At 32.1% G+C, this 24151-nt stretch overlaps 1 protein-coding gene across 1 annotated transcript in view; it reads left to right on the plus strand.

Annotated features, from left to right (window-relative positions):
- The first annotated feature begins 208 nt into the window (after positions 1 to 208).
- Positions 209 to 24151, plus strand: part of LOC124529733 (guanylate cyclase 32E-like) — a 218043-nt gene continuing 194100 nt past the window's right edge. The window contains exon 1 of the mRNA XM_047103629.1: positions 209 to 771. Coding sequence (XP_046959585.1) covers positions 211 to 771 — 561 coding nt within the window. The 5' untranslated portion in view covers positions 209 to 210. The remainder of the gene's footprint in view (positions 772 to 24151) is intronic.

Below are 24151 nucleotides of genomic sequence, written 5' to 3' on the forward strand. Positions count from 1 at the left end.
TTATATTTGCAAATTCATTCGTATACAATGTAGCATGAAATAAAGTCAAAATAAAGTTCATCCATACTCTAATAAATAACTTTACGGGATTGAAAATGGTATATCCCTTAAATATAGTTAAATTCGATTTTCAACTTTTGTTTGTGAGAATATTATTTTATTCATTACGTAGATATTACAATTAAAACATTTCTTGTTCCAGGACATTAAATGGAACAAAGAAGACTAATATGCAGGAACAAGAACCAATTAATTGAGAAAATGGCCAACAAAGTACGGTTCATTTGCATAATTATCATCGGGCTACAGAATGTAGCGGCTAAGTGCGTAATTAAAACCAAAATCGATCGAATATCGTATAATCAAGACTTGGCACCCTATACAGATGCTAATAACGTAACCAAACGAAGCGTAGATGAAACAAAGGACGCCAATACAACCGTAAACAATGGAACGAGCGATATCGTTGAGGTAACTGAAAGCAATATGAATCATAGGAAATGCGAACTCCTCAACGTTACCGCTGATACACCACCTTACGAAACGAGACAGCTTCACTCGATATATCTGAATAATATGTACACCGGTGTGACAATGAATCTGATACATAATGACGTATCGATTGATAATTTGGAAGCGGATGGCGTAAGTCTATTCGATCTCGTCAAGAGTAACTGTGGTAGTGCCAAAATTTGCCCGAACGTCAGAGGAAATTGGACTGATACGAATACAATAACAATTGGATTTTTGAGTGCCTACGCATGGAGCCAGGTATGAATATACTTTATTTAATATATAGTTTATAATTCTATACACCTATATCTGTCACAATATAGTGAGTATTATCTATATTTATACATAAAATAAAATTGGAGTGTTTGTTTGTCATATTAAAATACCTAACCGTTTTTTTTCTGAATGCGTTGGTATGTATGTATACGGTACACATAACGAATTTTTTTTTTTACAATTTTTGTCTGTCTGTCTGTTTTTCTGTTGGTTCCAGCTAATCTTTGGAACGGTTGGACAGATTTTGATAGGACTTTCACTATCAGACAGATGCAATAATATATAACTAAGGCAACACTTTTTTTGTCAAATTTAAATTTTTGTCGTGCCTTAATTAAGCCTGAGATGCTCACTGCTTTTATTTTATGACCTTTCAAGAATAATAAATAGCTCTCGATAAAATATTTAAGAGAGTCCCCATCGGGAAACTCGTGGAGACGGTTTTATGATATTTAGGCAATAATATTTATATTTAAACATTAATGATAACTTGATTTTTAGAGCTGAGATGGCCAGGCAAGCACCACTATATATATATGTGCTTAATTTGTGTTTAAAATTCATCTCGTGCTCAGCGTTGAAGGCAAACATCGTGAGGAAACCTGCATGTGTCTAATTTCATTGAAATTCTGCCACATGTGCATTCCACCAACCCGCATTGGAGCAGCTTGGTGGAATATGTTCTAATCCCTCTCCTTAATGATATGAGAGAATGATGTAATGAGAGGAGGTCTTAACCCAGCAGTGAGAAATTTACAAGCTGTTACTTTACTTTACCCTTTTAAGGGTTATGCATATTGTGATTGTGGAATATGTTCCAAAACCTTCTCCTCAAAGGGAGAGGAGGCCTTAGCTCAGTAGTGGGAAATTTATACTGTTGTTGTTGTTGTTGTTATATTGTGAAATGAAATCAGTACCAAATCTATAAGTAATATGTGTGAAATTGTGTAAAAATATTGAGTTGCAAAAATTCAATTACGACGCGTAGTAGAATAAACTAACCAAAAAAAAGTAAAAGGATCTTGATAGGGGCTATCCTAAATATACAGAGTTAAATATGAAACGTCTTCTAAATTAAGTCGCACCCTCAGACTTCGTTTACCTGGCGCCGGAAATTCTATCTTATCAACTGTATATACTAGTGATCGCTCATTGATCAAAATTCGACCGTAATCCATTGCCAATAAAATATTAAATGCGTTGATTCGAAAGATACGTAGGAAAAATGAGGCGTAACTGGATGACCTTGACACTACTTCAATGAAAAGTGTCAAAAAATAATTTTCATTGATTTCATTTTTGAAATAACGTTAGTTATCATTGGTTACGTTGTCGTATATACGTACACTATGAATGTTTCATAATAAATATTATGTAGATGAACTTGTATGTGTAAAACGTATCGTAGTGAGTATAATGTTTTTTAAAATATTCCAGTTTTTTTATATGGAATAGCTTGGCGGACGAGCATATGGGCCACCTGATGGTAAGTGGTCACCATCACCCATAGAATGGCAATCATTTATGTGAGAAATATTAACTATTCCTTACATCGTCAATGCGCCACCAACCTTGGGAACTAAGATGCTATGTCCCTTGTGCTGGAGTTACACTGGCTCACTCACCCTTCAAATCGGAACACAACAATACTGCGTACTGTTATTTAGCGGTAGAATATCTGATAAGTGGGTGGTACCTCCCCAGGCGGGCTTGCACAAAGCCCTACCACTAAGAAATTTGTTCTACTGCATATTTTAATAAATGTATAATTTTCTGCACTCCTTATTACAAGTAAACTTTAATAGTACCAAATGTCATAGATAAAGATATACGTGCGGGACTTTTTGTTTAAAAAGGGGTACAAAGTTATTGTTTCACGAATAAATATATAGATACAAAGCATTTCATTACTAAATCCACATCCAAATGGCGTCGCGTAGTAATGGTAGTACTACGCCATCGTGAAGCTCGCAAATCATCCATTGAATAGGAAACCAGTGAGGCCGATTTAATCGGTCCTGTTTATTTTCGTACGATCGCTTAGCCTAACATCACTGAAATCTCTTATGCTTGATTTGTGTTTATAATTCAATTGGCTCTGCGTGACTCAGGTAAAATTCTGCCACATAATGTGTGTGTGTGTGTGTGTATTAGGGGAGTATAATGTAATAAGATTCAAACCTTCTTGTCGCTCTTAAATGATAAAGAGAGTGTTGGTGGTGAATATATATAGAGAAAAATGGTCCAGTGGTAATAGCGCGTACATCTTAACTAATGATTGTGGGTTCAAACCCATGCAACCACCACTGATTTGTCATGTGCTTAAATTGTATTCTGGATGGAATATGCTTCAAAACTTCTCCTCAAAGGGAGAGAGAGGGCCTTAGCCCAGTAGTGGGAAATTCACAGGCTGTTAATGTAATGTGATATGTATATATATCAGATACCGCGAAATATGATCAATTTACTAATTACAAAATTTAAAAGCTTAAGAGTTTAAATTAACATTTTTATTTTTATTCGTTGGAGCTCGGTATTTCGACATTATACGAATGTCTTGTTCGCGAGACTCTCTATCTTAATGTAATTAATAATGGTAAAAATTTAAAAGTTTTTAAGACTCTAAATTAATAAATAAATCTTATTATTCATTAAAATAATACTTAGAGAATTATTAATCAAAAAATACGCCTGGATCCAGGCTTAGATTCCATCACAGGACACTAATTATTATAAAAAAAACAGCACTGTCATTCTGTTTATTTGAAAAATTGTGAAGCTTAATTGAATTAAATTAATTTAATAAGATTCGATAAAAAATTGTAAATACGGTTATACTGTAATCTATGTCGCAAGATTAGTAAAACATATATGTATTATTTCGATAGTTCGTAATATTTCGCTTAGGTTAGCTTTTATTACTTAACTGAACTTCGATAGATTATAAACTACCGAAAAATTATGCGTTAAGCTGTAAGTAGTATAGTACGGTTCACAATCGTATTATATAGACAGATTATAATCTAACGGTATTAACAATTTTACGGTGACATATACATACATCTCGCCTACAAAGCTAGTACAGTTACCTTAATCACTACATAGTTTAAAACAAAGTCACTATCTCTGTCCCTATATAGGGATATAGGTATGCTTATATGTTTAAAATTACGCAACGGATTTTGATGAGGTTTATTTTTAATGGATAGAATAATTTGAGTGGAATGTTTTTGTATGTAATATGTGTAAATATAAATATACAAAAACAGAATACATATTCGACTTAGATGGAAAAATCAAGGGAAAAGTATGACACACACAATTTACGAGCCTTTTATTCGTAGCCTTGTAGTCGTTCGTACGAACGTCACCAATTACATCACAGAACACTCAAGTCACTGAACTGAAACAACGCTTTCTGTGTTAGAATCAAAGTATTAGGAATTACTTTATGATACAATATTCTAAAATCTACAACTTTTTACTTAAACTCTTTGAATCATATTACCTGAAATTGTTATTCTTACGTTATATAAAATTTCAAAGAAATGTTTTTTTGGTATAGAATTATATATGTTATTGTATAATTATATTAAAGCATCTGTATGTATACACGGTACATGTAGGTACCAAAATAACATTTTTTTATAATTTTAGTCTTTCTGTTTGTTTGTTTGTTCCGGCTGATATTATAAGGAGTAACTTAGGCTAAGTTTTTCTAAAATTATATATAAAATAAGATAACGCAGTATTTGGTGGCGTGCGGCGTGCGCAACCCTCGCATATGCCACTAATCCGATGTCAATTTGGCGCCTGTCACCAATAACTTAACATCACAAATTCCTAATAGAGAATTAATCAGTTACAGTAAAATTAAAGTTATTTTGTTTATTAATTATTGATGGATCACTCTTGATATTAATTAACAATGATTTTTTTATATGTAAAGTTAAACAATTATTGTAAAAAAAATACAGTAATGAATGATAAAGTTATAACAATTTTCCTGGTTTCAATGTATTCAGAAGATTTTTTTTTCAATGTTGCCAGTTTCAACAATCGTAGCGACAACATTTGCAAAATGAATAATAACTTTTTGTTAAATTTAAACTCGCATGAAGTAGTGGGCTCAGCTAGTATGCTATAAAAATGATATATTACATAAAGTTATTGATAGTTTGTTAGCGTCCATGAAGTGTGAATATAATGGTTGTCATGGTACAACAGTGTCATGGAGCGATATTCGGCGATATTATCTTGAGCTTATTTCCTCAATTCCGATATTATGTAATCGATATTATCGTAGTTGTTTATTTTATAACACAGTTTTCTGTTATTAATGTTAATAAATATATGATAAGTTGCTAAAAATATATGTACATATAAAACAGATTACGTAGGAAAACTAAGCATCCATTTTAGTAATCTTATATATGAATAGTGTAAGCCGATTTTTTTCCCAGCGATTGTGAGACGATAGCTGAACATGAAAAGTCGGTTATGATATCCTTTTAAAGAGAGCTAGTCGCAGATGTGCAGAATGAATATGCACAAATCTTGTTTTCAATTTACTAAATTGTTGCGATTTAACAAATACTTAATTTAGAGAGTGAGCCTGTGTAACTACAGGCACAAGGGACATAACATCTCAGTTCCCAAGGTTGGTGGCACATTGATGATGTAAAGAATATTTATTATTTCTTACAGCGTCATTGTCTATGGGTGATGGTGACCAATTACCATCAGGTGGCCCATACGTTTGTCCGCCAACCAATACCATAAAAAAACAGAAAGCGGGAAATTTTTTTTATCATATTGGCGCTAATTTTCCTAATAAAATCTTTAATGAGTACAATGAATGTATAATAATTAAGTTACGCGGGAGACCCACTAGTACTTACATATATTATTTATATATCCCCTTGATTGATTATGACGGCCATTATATCGACATATTATTTCACGGAAACACAATTTTATTCCTCACTCTCATAATCCAATGGAACGGCCAATCTGACACGGTAGGAAATAGATTGGTCGCCAGCTTTACTTGCTTTCCTCGGTACGAGAGTGTAAACACTGCCAATTTTTAGATTCCAGAGCGCCAATTCTTCAAACAAATTGTTAATTTGTCGCAAACGAATCGAAAGGTCGTCGATCGAACATTTTTCCTATTCCACTAACACGATGATTCAGTTGCGGTTGAATCGTATCATAATCGATACAGTAGATAATTAATTGAGTCTTATTTCTTTGAAAAATATTCGGAGTTTCATCGGATATATGTATGTTAGTATATACCCCCAATTAGTTACAGAAGATTCACGACCGAAAAAATATAAATTTTTTATTGCTTACCAATATACCAGGCAGTAAATAATAGTCAAAGTCATTAGTTCTTAAAACGGATAAATTAATTTCAGCAAAATTAGACATCGTAACAACGATAAGAACCATATGAATTTAAAAGGAATACTTTTTTTATATCACAAAAGAAGGTTTGATAAGTTTTCTCGAATCAACTTTCGGTAAACAAGTCGTGAAATTTACACCAGCCCGAGGCTGTTTGTTCGGTGTTACCCTTACGAATATTTGAATATAGAAAAATGCAATTGTGCCTGTCAATCTCGAGACGATTTTCAATTAACTTTATTTACGTTGACTTATGAGTGGAGTTTGTTCAATGGTTAGAACACGTTGATTTCAAGCGAGGAACGTGGATTCAATTTTTTTTATCTGTTCGATTTTTTCTCTTTAGTTACATATCGATAAAAATCGTGAGAAAAAATCGTGAAAAAATTCAGCCACACGTGTATGCACTAACTCAGTTTAGTGCTATGTAGTCGAATCAGCTCCGATCTTTTTACCTAATCCTTTTTTCGGACATGAATATACGTAAAATGTAATTTTTTGGACTTTTGCCCACGAATAAAAAATAATTATAACTGTAAATATATGTAAATTTACAGTAAGTTGTTTTCGTCTTATATTTTTTTAACTTCTTCATTGAATAAAAAAAAGTAAGAAAAAGAAATAAATCACAAAGAAACGCTCCTTTAACGAAATTATTCGAATATTGCTTGTAACCTATCTATCACAAGATTTATTTCTGTCGACATCAACATTGTATTAAACAGTACCAAGGGAAATTATAGCTTATTCATGAAATCTATTTGCACAAATATAATTGCTAAGTTAAATAATAGATGGGTTTAGAAGGTTATTAAATCGTGCTAACGTTTTGTATTATTAAATAACTTCAGTATAATAATAAATCAATGTAAACAAATTCTACTAAAAGTTTAAAACAGTTTTTACAAATATTTGAACAAATATAATATTATTACCGTCCTGTGGATTATGCAGGGCGTGTAATATTTCTACAGTATTTTTCGAGGTTTTTCATCGTGATTTACACGAAAAATATTGTCCTCTATCCTATTTAATCAGTGTGGGAAGAGAGCTACTGGAGATATCTAACCTGTTAAATTCCGAACCGGCAGTAGATTTTTAACTATCAATAAGCAAGTGTAAATACTTGTATTTTGAATAAAGATTTTTGACTTCGACATTGATTTAACCTTAGACCTGTGACTCTAGCCTACAAACAGGGGAGTAAGATCTGCACGGGGCACACTTGTCTCGAACAAACCAAGCAAGAAAAGGAGGCCTCCGTGCAACAGTTTTGTAAAGCAACCTTTGAACCGAAACTTTTAAAAGTAAATACGTGCTTTTAATAAGAAATCCTTGATAAACTTCTACAAATTGATTATTAGAGTAAAGATATTGAATGTATATTTTGTATGGTCTCATGCGAGCCACGAACTCCTCCGATACAAGCCCTTGTTTTAATTTGCACTTGTAAACGTTTTGTGCGGAAATATTTTAATGAATTATTAATTAATTATCACGTAATGTATGGCTGTCGTTGCTGTAATCATTCAGGATACTTATCATTATCATCTTTATATTATATTGGCAGTCTTTACAGATATTTGACAGATCTTTTGTAGAGAAAATATTCTTCTCATAAAAATCATGTTTTTTTTTGTTTCATTTCATGTTGTTTTTGTTAACTTTATGTATAATAACTGTTATTTATTTATTTATCCATTAAATATTTATGTTCAAAGGTTAATGAAAAACGATATACATAATAAAATCCCTATACGATTTATTTGTTCATCGATGTTGATAATCATTGATTTACTATGACTAGAACTTGGAGTCGGGGCTTTGTACCAGCCGTCTGGGTATATGCCACCCACTCATGGAATATTATTTCGCACAAAATGACTCAGTATTGTTGAGTAAGTTTGGGTAAGTAAGGCAACATAAGGGACGTAACATCGTAATTCCCAAGATTGTTGGGGTAAAGGTTATGTAATGAACTGTTAATATTTCTTACAGCGCCAATGCCTAAAAGGCGGGTAAAAAATATATACATTAGCTTGGCCTTAACTATATAAAATTAAAAATAGTCACTGTATAAATCATAATGCTGTAAAAGAGTGATGTCGCGTTCATATCCTCCAAAAATATTTAGTAAACAAATCGATTTAACACAAAATTACTGTTGTTAGTTATTGTTTTCAAGACCCCCTCCCCCTTTATCGAAATTTTACCGTATGTCCAAACTCAAACTTAAATTCAAATTCCTTTAGTTAATCGACATAACACAATATTAAAAGAAACCTATATGGGTCGAATGAAGTCGCATTTTAGCAAGCAAAGGGAGAGAAGGGGGTCCATCAGTCTCTCAGTTTTGGAATTTTCATTTTTTTTACTGTATTTACATTATCTGTTAATGTTAGCAGCTCTTGGTCACGTTTTCCAATCGATTGAGATAAAATTCACCCAAAGCTTGTTTCTGATTGGAAGTTGACAAATTACAGTTCCAAAACTTTTACTAACATATTTGAATACTGAACGCTCATTGGTTGCTATGAAGTCATTAGCTGCCAATGACTAATGCTTATATACAGATTAAAGTTAAATAAATTAATCTGCTTTTTTTAAGCAAGGTGCGTAAAGAAGAAGCCTTTTTTATAATGGTGACAAGGAAAAGCTAAGTGCTGAAAAACATTTTAGATAATTCTAATTGATATGGTTGGTAATATCTTATTAGATTTTTTTATAAGTGTTTTTTTATATTTAACTTAAATATCAATGTACTAATGATAAATATTCAATAAGTTCATTAAGGTAAGTAAAATTTAGAGGCATTTAAGTGGTTGGCAAACCGAGTGCGAAAGAACTTTTTCATTTTAATCGATTATAAAGTAAAAAAATAAATTGCCTTATAGTTGTAGTTTAAGGTTTTCATTTTGACGTAACAATTATCTTACAGTGCAATAGCAAAAATAAACAGTTACAGCAGTTAAAGTAAAAAATAACGAATAAATCATGAGGATACATTGAATACATTAAATAATTTTCAAGTAATAATATTGGCAGCCAATGTATCCGTGCCTAAGAGTTGGAGATCACTTTTTTAAGTGATTTTTTAAATGTTTCATTGGCTTAAAGTAATATTAATTTCTAAAAAACGAAAATTCAACGAAAAAACCTAAAACGAAACATATCATAGGATTTGACACACCTAAAAAATCATTTGAATAACTTCCTCGTTTGACCCACTTTATACAAAGTCCAATGGCACGTGTCACGTCTTTAATTATTATCGTACATCATTGTAAACAATCTTCCGTCATTAAGGCTGAGTGATATAATTACAGACACAAGGAATGTAACATTAAAGATGCTAACGCTTTGTGTAACGAGATACATGTCTAGCAGTGTCTAAGGGCACTGATTCCTTCGTGGTAGAGCTTTGAGGAAGTCCGTCGTACGTTTTACTACTTCCAAAAGTATTACTCAGTATTGATGTGTTGCGGTTTGCTAATGTTGAGCTACAGACGCAATGAAAATAATCTTTGTTGAAATGGTTATCAATGGGCGAGTTGTTTACGTTGCGATTCTTATGTGTGTGCCTTTCATTAGGAAGTTTTATGTAAAGAATACTGAACGGCTCCAGTTGATACGGTTACAATGTGTTTTCGATTTGATATGTGTGCATACTCGAATACCTTTACAAATAAAAAATTAAAATGAATAATTTGTATTCCATATGTGAATCTATTCATCTATCTATTTCATCGAACAAAAATAAAAAAACATATCTTGTATATTATAAACATAAGTAAATATCCCGTAATTAATAAATTTAATAATAAAAATAAACATGTTAATTTAAAATCATATATGAATCTATTCACATTCACAAATTAAACTTTAAAGGCTGAACCCATTTCGACGGTTAAAAACGAGTTAAATTAAGTTGAATATATAACAATGAACTACTAAATGATTTATCAATACAAAAAATACTACATATAAACACCTCAACCCTTATTAAAAAAAATTGTTACATTGAATTTTCTTTATTGAAAAACTAGTTGAAACTGACTTTAACCGTCGGGATTAATAAACAAAGAGTAGTATACATATGTAGGTATGTATTATATTACGAACGTTTTATGTAAACCCTTGTATCCGGGCGAAGCTGGGACGGGTAGTATTACAATAATTATAACGAAGATAACTCTCTTATTCTGACAGCGTCTTTAACATTGTACTCTGAAATTTTACGTTAAGGAATTATTGTTGGCGTAACAAATTTCTTAGAATTCGCTTTCTATAGAATTAAAGACTGTACCAATTTAGTTTCGAAATGGCGTAAAATCACAGTTGATTTATGTTTCTATTGTTACTTGATAAATTAGTATTGTTGGGTTTTAGTAGCGATTGTGAACCTAGTGCATTAGTTATCGTATCCAATTCCAAGCCGAACATAAATTAGTTTTAACCATAGTTGTTTTAGGTAATTGTTTTTTGTTATTGGATAAAGATATTGATGGAACTAAAAAATAAGCAGGTTATCAAAAGTAATAGCTTGTTAATTTCCCACTGCTAAGTTAAAGCCTCCTCTGCTTTTGAGGATAAGGTTTGGAGTTTATTAAACCTCGTTGCTCCAACGCGGGTTGGTGGTTGTACACGTGGTTCATTAAAATGAGACACACGCAGGTTTCTCCATGTTTTCCTTAAACACCGAGCACTTAAAAACGTCAATATTCAGTGGCGTTTATCATTTGCACGCGTTCTATCTCATCATCTTGGCTCAGTAAGTTTTCAAATCAGTTGATTTTTTTTAGGTTTTTCAACCCTAAAATGGAATGAGTAAAATGGGACCCTATTATTAAGAATCCGCTGTCTATCCGTCATGAACCGTGATAGTTAGACACTTCAAATTTTTACAGATGATTTATATCCCAAAAAATATAATAAAATAAATATTCAAGTGAAACATACAATATACATGACTTTTATCGACATTTTTATAGGTACGGAACTCTTCGTGAGCGAGTCCGACTCGCACCTGGCAGGTTTTCTATGATTGTCTCCTCGGAATTCCGTCATTTAGAAACCGGAAATGGAAATTTCTTTCATTATTTGGGTAAACTTCCCGTTTGATCCATTTAAATTTAAAAAAATGTCATCCTAAGAGTGAACAAATACGTGATGAAAATTTTTATGAGCTCGAAATTTGTTTATGAAGAGTATTTATTATTTGAAGTTATTTTTTTGTTTATTTTTTAGATTATTAGTTTAATTCATTAGCCGTCTCGTTGATGTAGAGGCTTGATAAAAATTTAATGGAATGTCTGTTATATAATCTCGCACCTAAGAAAGTAGGTAAAGCTTGTGGTCCATATGAGAATTAATACAGACTAGCTATGTGTTTGAATAGCATATAACAAACTAGGCCGCTGAAGTCTGATGTTCAGTAATAATATAAGACATAAAGGCCAAAATACATGAAAGAAGAAAGTAAAAAGGTACTAGTTTGTTTATTATCTTAAGAAACCAAACTAAAGATAAATTTGTTACATAAATATATAGTTATGATCGTCTTTGTTTTAAATAGTCAGCAGTACTGAATGAATCGGTAATCAAAATAACCTTCTCTTCAAAGGGAGAAGAGGCCATAGCTCAGCAGTGGGAAATTTACAGGCTGTACATCTTGTATGTTGTATAATTAAAATATAATTTATGAAGTGCTTTTTTCCAACTTACAATTAACAATATTTATTTAAAAGATATAGCAATTTGCAAAAAATAACTAAATACACTGATTTGTCCAATTGTTTTGAATACGAAAATGGTGCCTATTGTTCAGTCCTCGACAGGAGTTATACCTCACACTCACACACACTCCAAAGCAGTTTGAAGTCGCTGAATATCCATAGATCAATCTACATACTTTTACAAAAAGCTGTAGTTTTAAATACTTAACCTGAGAATCCCTTGCTATGATGCATTTGGCTCAGGCCCGTACATGGTTGTATAAACTTTTTTGAAATAAGGAAGAGCATCAAAAACCTCATAATATTCATTGTTAATGATGAACATAATAAAAAATACGCCAAATGAAGATAAAATAAAGATAGTAAAACTTAACTTTCGATTAAATTGTTTTATAACAGCGAAGCGAATTTTCAAAATATGTGATTATGACAGTTTATTTCGTATTACGAGTACGTACTCGTGTGGCTACGTCGTAGTCTCTTTATGCCGCTGATCACGTAACGTAGTTTAAAGATTTTAAATATATAATTTTATTTATTTCAAAGTATTGGATATTCAAATAAGGTTCTGAAAGTCATCTTTATTTTCGAGGAATAAAATAAAAAATACGGTTAAAATTTCTAGTTAAATTCTTTATCCATAACAATTCGCAGAATTTCTTCTTCGTGAGTCTCAAGTTTCAGCTAGAAGTGCATTAGAATCAAACTCCAAGTCTCTGTTGACTTGTGATGTTCGTACTCGTCATTCTAATATTAGTTATTAATGGTATGGAAGAGCCGTCTGCCGTAACATCGTAACATCGTCTTGGGCAATTCCGGCAACGTAGGCTAATCTCAAAGGAGACCGGCTTTCGATGCAGGATTAAGAATTTATTTTAATATTTACGTGTAAAAATCATTTAATATTGATACTGAATATAGATTTTGTGTAATTTTGTGAGGGCTTTGTAAAAGCCCGTCTGAATAGGTACCACTTACTTGTCAGATATTCTACCACCAAACAGCAGTACTTATTATTGTATGCTGTACAGACACAAGGGAAATAACATCTTAGTTCTCAATCAAAGCGCATTGGTGATGTATGTAGAAGAATGTTAATTTTTTTATTCTTACAGCACCATTGTCTATTGGTACCATCATTAGCCCATTCGTTCACGCATGCGCATGTTTTATCTATTCCCTCACTCTCATAATTGACATCGGATTTGACGACAAATCCGACAGGACTGGAAAAGTTTACGTGCACGAATAGCTTTACGTGAATTCTTCAACTTATAGACTCCACGTCGTTATTGAGAAGTTTTAAAAGGAAAACCCGAACTAAGGCTTGTATCCAGCAACTCTGGGTCTGTAGTCTTTCATTTAGCTACAAAACCAACGAGGCAGTAAAATAAGCTGCCTTACCTCCTAGTAAGTAGTAATACCAGTAACTTACTGGTACAAGCTGGTACAAATGAATAGTCTTTATTTTGTAAATGAAGATTATTTTCAGTCTATTGGAATCTAATTATTATTTTGTTAATCGATAATTTATGAGAGAACTTGCGCTTTTGTATCTGGGTGTACAAAATGTTCACCTATCATTAGAAGTAGTAATACCACCAACTTACTGACGCAAGCAAACGATTTTGTAAACAAATATTATTTTCAGTCTATTGGAATTTAACGATTGTTTTGTTAATCGTTTATGGGAGAATTTAGGCTAGCTTAGGTTTTGTATCTGGGTATACAAAACTTTAACCTTATAAAAATATGCTCTGTACTCCGTACGCTTTCTTTCGCCGGTTCTTCTCAGGTCTGAGGTGTTAAATTCCGATCCGGTGGTAGATTTTTGACTATCAATAAGAAAGTATAATCACTTCTATAGTGAATAAAGATCTTTGACTTTGACTCGCTTTTTTGGTCGCCTATTTCTTTGTGAATGTTGATACTGCATACGTGCCAAAAATATATAATCATTAACGAAACTTTTCTTTTCTAAATATTTTTCTATACTAAGAAATTCTTTTTATAATCATTTATTTCACTGTTTTGACCTCTGCTGGACGTCCAATGACCGTTACATTTTTTTTCTAATAAAAGATATATTCGAAGTTTTGTTTTGATTGATGGGGTGGAGAATTCTTAGAAATTTATTAACGTATCACGTTGTTTATGATTATTATCTATCAATTTATCAAATTAAATTATTTACCAAATGGTAAATATAATGTTATTAAAAATTAATGAATGATCTACTTTGGGTGACTTTATAATTAATTTTAAATTATATGATCTTAGTAATTTGAAATGAGCCGAGGTTGTTTTACCGCTGGGATGGTACCAATTTTAGATACATATATAATTTGAAAAAACACCGAGGCGACGGAATTGCCAACAATACAATTTTAACCATGTATCATAAGCATACAACAACAACAACAGCTTGTAAATTTCCCACTGCTGGGTTAAGACGTCCTCTCCCTTTTAGGGAGATGTTCGGAACATTTCCACCACGCTGTTCCAATGCGGATTGGTGGAATACACATGTGGCAGAATTTTTTGAAAATTTCTTTAATTTAGAAACATACATGCAGTTTTTCTCACGATGTTTTCCTTCACCGCCGAGCACGAGATGAATTATAAACAAAAATTAAGCACATGAATATTCCACCGAATACCAACACCACTGTGCCTGCCTGGGTTAGAATCCGCGATCATCGGTCAAGATGCACGCGTTCTGACCATTGGGCCACCTCGGCTTGGCCTACCCTTTGTAAAATATACTTCATTGATAAAGTCCGCCTGAATGAAGGGTCAGTCCGCCTGGATGATGGGTACCATGCGTTTTTTAATGGATGGAATCCGCTATATGACTCATTTGGTCCAACGATCAAAGGTCCTTTACCAAATATGACCAAACCACTGATAATTTAGTTAAGCACTTTCGTTTACAAACATTGCGGTACAGGTGACGCAAGGCTTTGACGAAGGTTGCCAAATTCCAAAACAAAACTTTGATCGGTTTCCTTTTCGAGGTCTCGTTACGAACTATATGTAGGTCAAGTAGATCCATGGTTTTTAACGTATATCATGTATGTCTCATAGATAAATATCTTTATTTAATAAATAGATAAATGTACATAATAAACGAATCATCATAACATAGTATAAAACAAAGTCGCTTACAACTGTCTGTCCCTATGTTTGCTTAGATCTTTAAAATTACACAACGGATTTTGATGCAGGATTTTTTAATAGATATAGTGATTCGAGTGGATGGTTTTTGTATATAAAAGGTACCTGGAGAATATACTAAAGAAACAAGAAAAATTCTTTAGTATATTTATTATCAGTACTGCACCCCAGCGAAGCCGGGGCGGGCCGCTAGTATAATGTATAAAATTTAGGTGGTCATCAAATAATAATTGCTACCAAGAGAGGTCCCTATTGATTTGTATTTTTTTATGAAAATTGCTCAGTCGAAGTCGATAGATTAGTATAATTAATTAGTCAGGTATTTAATTATTCATAAAAATTTAATACTATTTTAGAAAATTTTATTTCTTAATACAGTTTGATAAGAGGCTTATTTCACGTTTAAGGAAGGATTTGATATTTCTTTTTTTATTAAAATAATTCAAAATGTTTCACAAAATATCGTTACTCTAAGGAAAATTATGATAAAAAATATAATTAATATTCATTTGGCTATGTTCCAAAAATTAAAGTTATATTTAATAAAGTTATGAAAAAGTTGTTTGAATTTAATTTCAAGTTCATTTTAATCTTAGGCTTAGCATATTGTCATTACCCTTGAAGTTTTCTTGAAACTTATAAATTGTTTGTAAATGTTATAGCTTAATCTGTTGTTTAAAGAAATCTGTTACTGGATGATATTATCAAAATCATAAATAAAATTTTAACAAAAAGAAAAACCGACTTCAAACAAAACACTATTTTAAAACAAATGAATATGCACGAAAAAGTAATAAAAATAATTGCGTATTCAACATATTTTTTAGAGTCTTCCTAAGTTAAATGAAATGAAAAATATTAGACTACTTAAAAGTCGATTAATGATTATATCATGTAGTTATAGTGATTGGTATATTTGGAGCCGGTGTCAGCCACGGTGCCCTTGCCCCAACAATCAAAAGAAAGAAGCGATACGAGCCCCTTGATTGATCCAGTATATTATTGTGTAAAAGGTAATTTGTAAAAAACATATTTGTTAAAGTATTCTCATATTGTTTTTTGATAGATATACTGTAGGGTTTTATTGGCTGACACCGACTCCAAATATAACAATAATTATAACTACATGATATAATCGTTAATCGACTTTTAAGTAGTCTAATATTTTTCATTTCATTTAACTTAGGAAGACTCTAAAAAATATGTTGAATACGCAATTATTTTTATTACTTTTTCGTGCATATTCATTTGTTTTAAAATAGTGTTTTGTTTGAAGTCGGTTTTTCTTTTTGTTAAAATTTTATTTATTTTTTGATTTTAAGTGAAGCTGATGTTGACTAACTATTTTTTTTTTAATATGGATAGATTAAACATTCCGTTTATATGAGTCAGAAACTACTTCGAGGACAATTTCAAAGGAAACTTGCGAATAAAGCAAAAATAGACTTTCGAAAATGCGGATTTAATACGTCATGCGGCATAAACTACAAGGATCCCTCGAAAGAGCTGTAATCGACCTCAGCAAAAAAACTTTGAAAAAGACCAACTATATTTCGTACATCATATGACATCACATCACATACACAAAATTTGATTAAAGATACTAAGAAATTCTGTCCCATATCGCACCCTAACTGCGAGCCGTATAGGAGTTCCATCACTACATAGTATAAAACAAAGTCGCTTTCTCTGTCGCTACATCTTTAAATCTACGCAACGGATTTTGATGCGGTTTTTTTTAAAAGATAGTGTGATTCAAGGGGAAGGTTTGTGTATATATAACATGAACAATATAGTAAAGAAACACTGATAATTTTAGAAGTTTGCGGTGTGATGTTGTATATAAACAAATTCTGTAGTATATTTAGTATCAGTATTGCACCCGTGCGAAGCCTGGCTGGGTAGCTAGTTGATTATAATATTCGACTATGATAATTACATAAACATAACCACATTACGGAAGGTGACTCAAATATTCAAATAACCTATAAATAAAATATTCGACCGAGTATCGCTAACGTGCTCCTCAGAATTGTTCCGTTCCCTTCCGTTCCGTTACTTTGTCATGGATCCTGTGCTCAGAACCTTACCAAACTTTCACCAAATTACCCTTGAAGTATATATTTTATAATAAAAAAAGAATTATCAAAATTGGTTAACGTGATTTTCAGTTATTCACCTATTTGTCGCGCATATACATAATGCAAATTTAAGACTTATGTCGTTTTCACATAGATACCATCATCGGAAAAAAAAATAAAAAAAATGGGACCCCACGGGAAGCACTACCTTTCAAACAAAAAAAAAATTATCAAAATCGGTCCACCCAGTGAAAAGTTATGAGGTAACAAACATAAAAAAAAAAAAAAAAAAAAAAAAAAAAAATACAGACGAATTGATAACCTCCTCCTTTTGGAAGTCGGTTGAAAATAAACTTTATTCAAGTGGGCTTTTGCAAGCACGTTTGAATCGTCATTCAACATTTAAGTGAAGCTACCACTGGTTTGGAAAGTAGACTCTACCGAGAAGAACCGGCAAGAAACTCAGTATTTACTCGTTTTTAACATTTAAAAAAATACAATCATATTAGTTAAATACAATTATATATGTATGTAATGTATCCTGCCTGGAAGTTAACAGGTATTAATTCCACGCTTTTTTATGATCTACAAAAGCTTGTTTCGAATAATATGCCTTTTTAACCGACTTCAAAAAAAGGAGGAGGTTCTCAATTCGTCGGGGCCTTTTTTTTTTTTTTTTTGTTATTTTTTATGTATGTTACCGAATTACTCGAAGATGGCTGGGCCGATTTTGACAATTATTTTTTTGTTTGAAAGGGCATGTTTTATAGGTGGTCCCATTGTCAGGAGATCAGGATCTGATGATGGGATCCTGGAGAAATCGAGGGAACTCCTCAAATTTTATAGGCACACCTAAAGTGATTTCGGTTTTATTCAAAGTGCCTTGGCCATATGCTCACGAAAAGTGACATTTGTTGAAGTGGAACTGATGATGAAGACCACAACTGGTAATCAGAACCTATTAGTAAGTAACTATTTTACGGGTTTAGTTCTATTTCTTTAAAATAGTCGCCAAGCAATTGATGTTAGTAAACATGCCTATGATGAAGTCTAGCTGATGGTGGATTACCAGGAGAATTCCTCAATGATTAACGGCATTGCATCGGGAAAAATGGTACTGTCTAATTGGCGATGAGCAGTTAACATTAGGCTATTGTAACTTAGGTAACGCTTAATTTGAGTTGCAGTCCACATCGTATTGAAACGGCGTTGAGTTATGTTTAGAGTCGAAAGCCGAAATGTACTGAATATAATAAAGTGAATGACAAACACTACCAATTGTAATTATAAATAACAAAACAACACTGAAAAGCATTAAATAAATTTTTATAAATAAAAAAAAACCGCCTTCAAAAATGAACTAAAAAGAAAAAAATAATCAGTTACATCCATATCCAATTTACGATTTTTTAATCACCTTTTGAAGTCGGTGCCAATAAAGTAAATAAATTCCTATATTGAAATAATTTCATTTCTATCGATAGTAAGGTTTGTCTAATGGTGTCATCTATACAATAAATAGATTTACTTTTTGTATGTATGTATTATGTACCTATGTTAGCAATGTTGGCACCGACTTTGAGAGGTGATTAAAAAAGCGTTAATTGGATATGGATGTAACTGATTATTTTTTTCTTTTTAGTTCATTTTTGAAGGCGGTTTTTTTTATTTATAAAAATTTATTTACCGATGTATTTTTTATAAACGATTTGAACTTACGAAACGGCAAAGTTAAAAATGCGGAATTTTACTATAGAAACGCATACCTTAGGATAATTAATATTTTATTTGATAGGGTTTCGTGCAAACCTGTCTGAGTAGATATTGTTTACTCATCGTATATTTAACCAAGAAACAATATTTAATTGTGTAAATACTAAGTATTGATGCCACAGGGACTTACTAGATAAAAATAAAACAATATTATTATTTGTAACACTGTCAATGTCGATAGGCAATAGTGTCCACTATATAATATACATAATTTTACGTATTCTAATCTACTTTTATAATCTATACTCTTATTGATGTTATTGTTGGTTGAAATATATTAGCACTACACGGGCCAATTAAAAATACATACTGGACAAGTCATGATCGCGTGGAATGTCAGTAAGGCAGAAAAAGTCCTATAATAAATACTTTCTACCCGGTTGAAATTAGACCAAGTTGGTAAATAAAGTAATATCACATCGTCCACAACAAATGCACAGATTCTATGAGAAATTGATATCAACGGAAAATTTGCCGTCGATTAATATTTATTTTTATTGTAAGAATTTGCATTTGTTCACAACTTATGCCAATGTACATACTGATTACAGACAGTAAAATTGAAACTCCTATATTCTGGTACAAATTATAAATAAATTAGAGTTAGATGCAAGAGTTTTATCAGTTTCCAAGTATGTGGTATCCTTATTACTTTCTCGTATTCATGTATGGAATGATTCATGCATTTAACAATAGTATTTATTATTCGCATTATTATATGAACATATATTGAGCATATCGTTTAGTCTTTTAGCTTGGCCTATTAAAATATAGCTCATCGAAAAACATTGATAAATAAAGCATGCCACTCAATAAATTATAATAATGATAAGAAGCGTAAACTTAGGATTTGTTTATTTCTTGCCAGGATTTATAAAATTTAATTGCATATTAGTAACTAGTGGATAAGCGTAACTACTAACTTTTTTAACGGTTCTTCCCGTTAGAATCAATTTTCCCAACCAGTGGCATCTTTTTTCAATTTGAAAAAAGATGCCTGAAGACGCCTGTGAAGAATATTGCGGATTGTCCAAATCTAATAAAAATGATGCTTATTGAAAAACTTTATATGTATAATAGAGTGTAAAAATATAATTTGCAATGTTTGGAAATAATAAACCAAAGTGATAAATGAATAATTGAAAATGTAAGTAGTCAACCTTCATAAATATTAAAAGAAATATGTCACAAAAAATATTGGCCAGTATATCTTTATTTATAAGGCAACACTTTTGTTCTTATTTTTATATAGACTTCTATTCTTGATTTTCAATTACGTCAGATGGCAAAAAATTGAGATTGTTTATCTTTAATAATCCTGCTATCAGAAAAGCCTAAATTTACAATATTATAACGATATACGAGTACACACACTTTAATAACGATATGGATAGATTTATAAATAACCTCTGGAAATTGTATTTTTTAAAAAATACTTTAAATCTATTTATGAGGCGTCTGAGTATTAAAAGCATCAGTGGCAAGATCAGGTCAGACGAAGAACATTTGTAAGCAATAGGTATGGCTTAGTGAATGTTTTGTGATACGCGTTCAAGATCATTGCCAGTCTATGATAATCATGATTGATTATTATTATTCAAGATATATCAGATAATATTTTCAAAATTCGAATAATGGAATTCTCTTTTTGAATCAACAAAGCAAAGAGCTGAGATGGCCCAGTAGTTAAGGTGTTCATCTTAAGCGATAATTGCGGGTTCAAATCTAGGCAAGAACTACTGAATTTTCATGTGCCTAATTTGTATTTATAATTCATCTCGAGCTCGGCGGTGAAGGAAAAGATCGTGAAGAAACTTGCGTGTGTTTAATTTCAACGAAACTCTGCCTCATGCGAATCCACTTACCCACATTGGGGCAGCGTGGTGTAATATGCTACCCAACAGTGGGAAATTTACAGGCTGTTGTTTTTGTAGTAAAATCAGAACTATATCGATATATTTTTTTTCGTTTTATAAAATAGGTATGAGGATGGGTCACTGGGCCTCCTAGTGGTAAGTGAGCACCACTACCCAAAACATTGATGCTGTAAGTAATAGCAACCATTTCTTACATCGCTAACGCGGCAATCTTTTAAGCTAAGAAGCTACATCCCTTGCGCTTAGATTCACTAGCTTAGTTTATTTCAAATCGGATGTAACAGTACTGAGTATTACTCTTTGGTGTCAGAATATGTGATAAGTGAGTCGTACCTACCCAAAAGGGTTTACACAAAGCCCTTCTATCGAGCACATAGACATTTCAACACTTTGTATGTTACGTCAAAAAAAAAACAATTAAGCACGTGACAATTATCTGGCACTTGTCCCAATTTAACATTCAATTGAGCTTCACGTGTTACCACTCACCTTTCAATTATAGTGATTTCAAAGCAGTATTAAATATTCCAATTAGTGTTCAGGTTTCAACCGCGAATAGTTTTGATACTTGTGTTTGAAAACTTTATGTATATAAATACATTTATTACGATTACGTTATATTTCTCAATATATATTACAAATTAATCTAGTCAGAATATAAACTTTGAAAAAGATATAAATGTCGGTAATTGCTTTTAAAATGGAATTAAATTATAAGCTATATTATCAATTGGTATGGATGCTGAATTTTTTCGACTGAAAAACCCAATAACACTTTTACCCGCCTGGGATATATCTATGCTGGGTTTGAATCCAGAACCTCGATATATGTGGACTTATATTAAGCAATTCAAATCAAATCAATTTTATTCAAGTAAACTTCACAAGGAAGCGTTTTTGAATCGTCGATATTTAAATACTACCACCGTTTTGGAAAGGAGCCTCCAGCGATAAGAAAATAGCATAGTTCTTCGACCAAAAAGGCACTATGGCAGTAGTACACTGACTGGTGTTGTGATACTACATCTATAAAAAATCTCAAAATATAAAAAGTATTTCCCTTGACCGAATATGTTAAAATCTTGGGTAGCTGAAACTCCATTCAAATTTAGGAGTAGTTTTGAAATTAAAATTTAATTATTGTATACTAGCTAAATCCGCGGCTTTACTTACACGAAATTTATAAAACTCGACACACCTTCAAATCCCATTTGATAACCACGGGGGTTAAATTGAAAGTAGTAGTATTGAGTAAAGTTAAAATATTGAGTAAGTGTATATGTATATACTTACTACTACAATTTAACTCAACAGAGTATACTCTGATCCCAATGTAAGTAGCTAAAGCACTTCTGTTGTGGAAAATCAGAAGTAATGACGGTACCACAAACACCCAGACCCAAGACAACATAGAAAACTAATGAACATTTTCTACATCGACTCGGCCGGGAATCGAACTCTGGATCTCGGAGTGGTGTACTCATGAAAACCAGTGTACACTCCACTCGATCACGAAGGTCGGGTTGTACTCGTCTTCACTACAAATTAACCACTTAGCAGTAACTATGTATAGACTACAGTTACCTCATACTATAATGTCATAATTAAAAATGCTCAAGCAATATTTAAATTAACTAAAATTAAATTATAATAATTTTCATATTCATTACTTTAGCTGAGATGGCCCAGTGGTTAGAACGCATCTTGCATGCATCTTAACCGATAACTGTGGGTTTAAGCCCAGGCAAGCACCACTATATATATGTGCTTAATTTGTGTTTATAATTCATTTCGTGCTCGTCGGTGACGGAAAACATCGTGAGGAAACCTGCATGTGTCTAATTTCATCGAAATTCTGTCACATGTGCATTCCACCAACCTGCATTGGAACAGCGTGGTGCAATATGTTCCAAACCCTCTGCTTAATGGAAGAGGAGGCCTTATCCCAGCAGTGGGAATTTTACAGGCTGTTGCTTTACTTTACTTAATTACTTTGGAAGTAATTTATACCACTTTATTGAGTAAACTTCCATAACATTTGTACTCCACTTTTCACCCTCATAAGAGATAATTTCTTTCATAGAATTAGACATTAAATATCAACCCATGTTCTTGGGATCTATATTTTCATTTTATTCATTATAGCATTTCATTAACTTATAATTATGAACACACTGATTGTATAATAATCTCATGAATACAAGCGTTTTATTCTTTGAATTTATCAACGAAGGCAAGAACGCTTGCTGGGAACATGTTGTGAAGCCGTATACATTGCCCTACAAAATAATTGATTCCATTATTTTCAAACATCGACAAACATATTATAAATAAAATTTAATATAATGAATACCGATAAACTATTATTTAAACTATAAAGATTCGAATAACTTGTTTAAACAACGATCCTATGTAAACAAATTAAAAACTAAACTTCGTGTCATTTTACAAATCTACGAGTTTAATCAATAACAGGCTCACGGAGGCTTTGACACCAAGATACGTTGACATTGTAAATAAAGTTGACCTCACGAAAGGTCAAATCTGTCTTCAAGGTTTGAGGGCTACACTTAATTGAAATAGGCCTGATCAACCGACATTGACCTCTACGGAGTGAACTATCAAGACATGTACCGAATTTAATCGGAGCGTAGTCCTATAAAAATAAATCTCCTAAATCCTTTATTAATTTTATTCGATTTCTCTATTTAATTTGTGAATTCAAGTTTGCTGAAGTTTTTTCATGAAAAAATAAATATTAAATGTTTTATTACAAATATTCTATTTATTTTGCTTGGTGGCTCTTCCATCGTATATTTTACAGTCAAGCGGCTTAACTTAGTTATGTTGTGTTCCGGTTTGAATTCTGAGTGACCTACATGTATTACGGACATAAAATCTTAGTTGCCAAGGCCGGTATTATATAAAACAAAGTGTTGTTACACACTACTTATAACAAAAGAACAGATGAACGGATTTGCTTAGAACCAGAAGACGGACATAGAATACTTTTTATCCCGTTACCGCGTGTCCGTGAAGTGAGTATAAAACGTGGTGAAATAAAAACGCATCTGACATGGAATTATAAAATCACAGTTAGACATTCTGTAGTATATTTTGCACTCGTGAGAAGCCGGGTCGGGTTTATAGTATACTATAAAAAAGAGCGATCGCTTTCAGGTTACTTACCCACTTGGGTAGAACTAATAGTTTAGTAATGGTTATTAATCAAATTCCAGTCCTTCTGTGTACAAACACAAAGCCTCTTGTAACTTACGTACCTTATTTCTATTTTTTTTATTCTATT

Source organism: Vanessa cardui, chromosome 5 (assembly GCF_905220365.1).
Source record: "Vanessa cardui chromosome 5, ilVanCard2.1, whole genome shotgun sequence".
Lineage (NCBI taxonomy): Eukaryota > Metazoa > Arthropoda > Insecta > Lepidoptera > Nymphalidae > Vanessa > Vanessa cardui.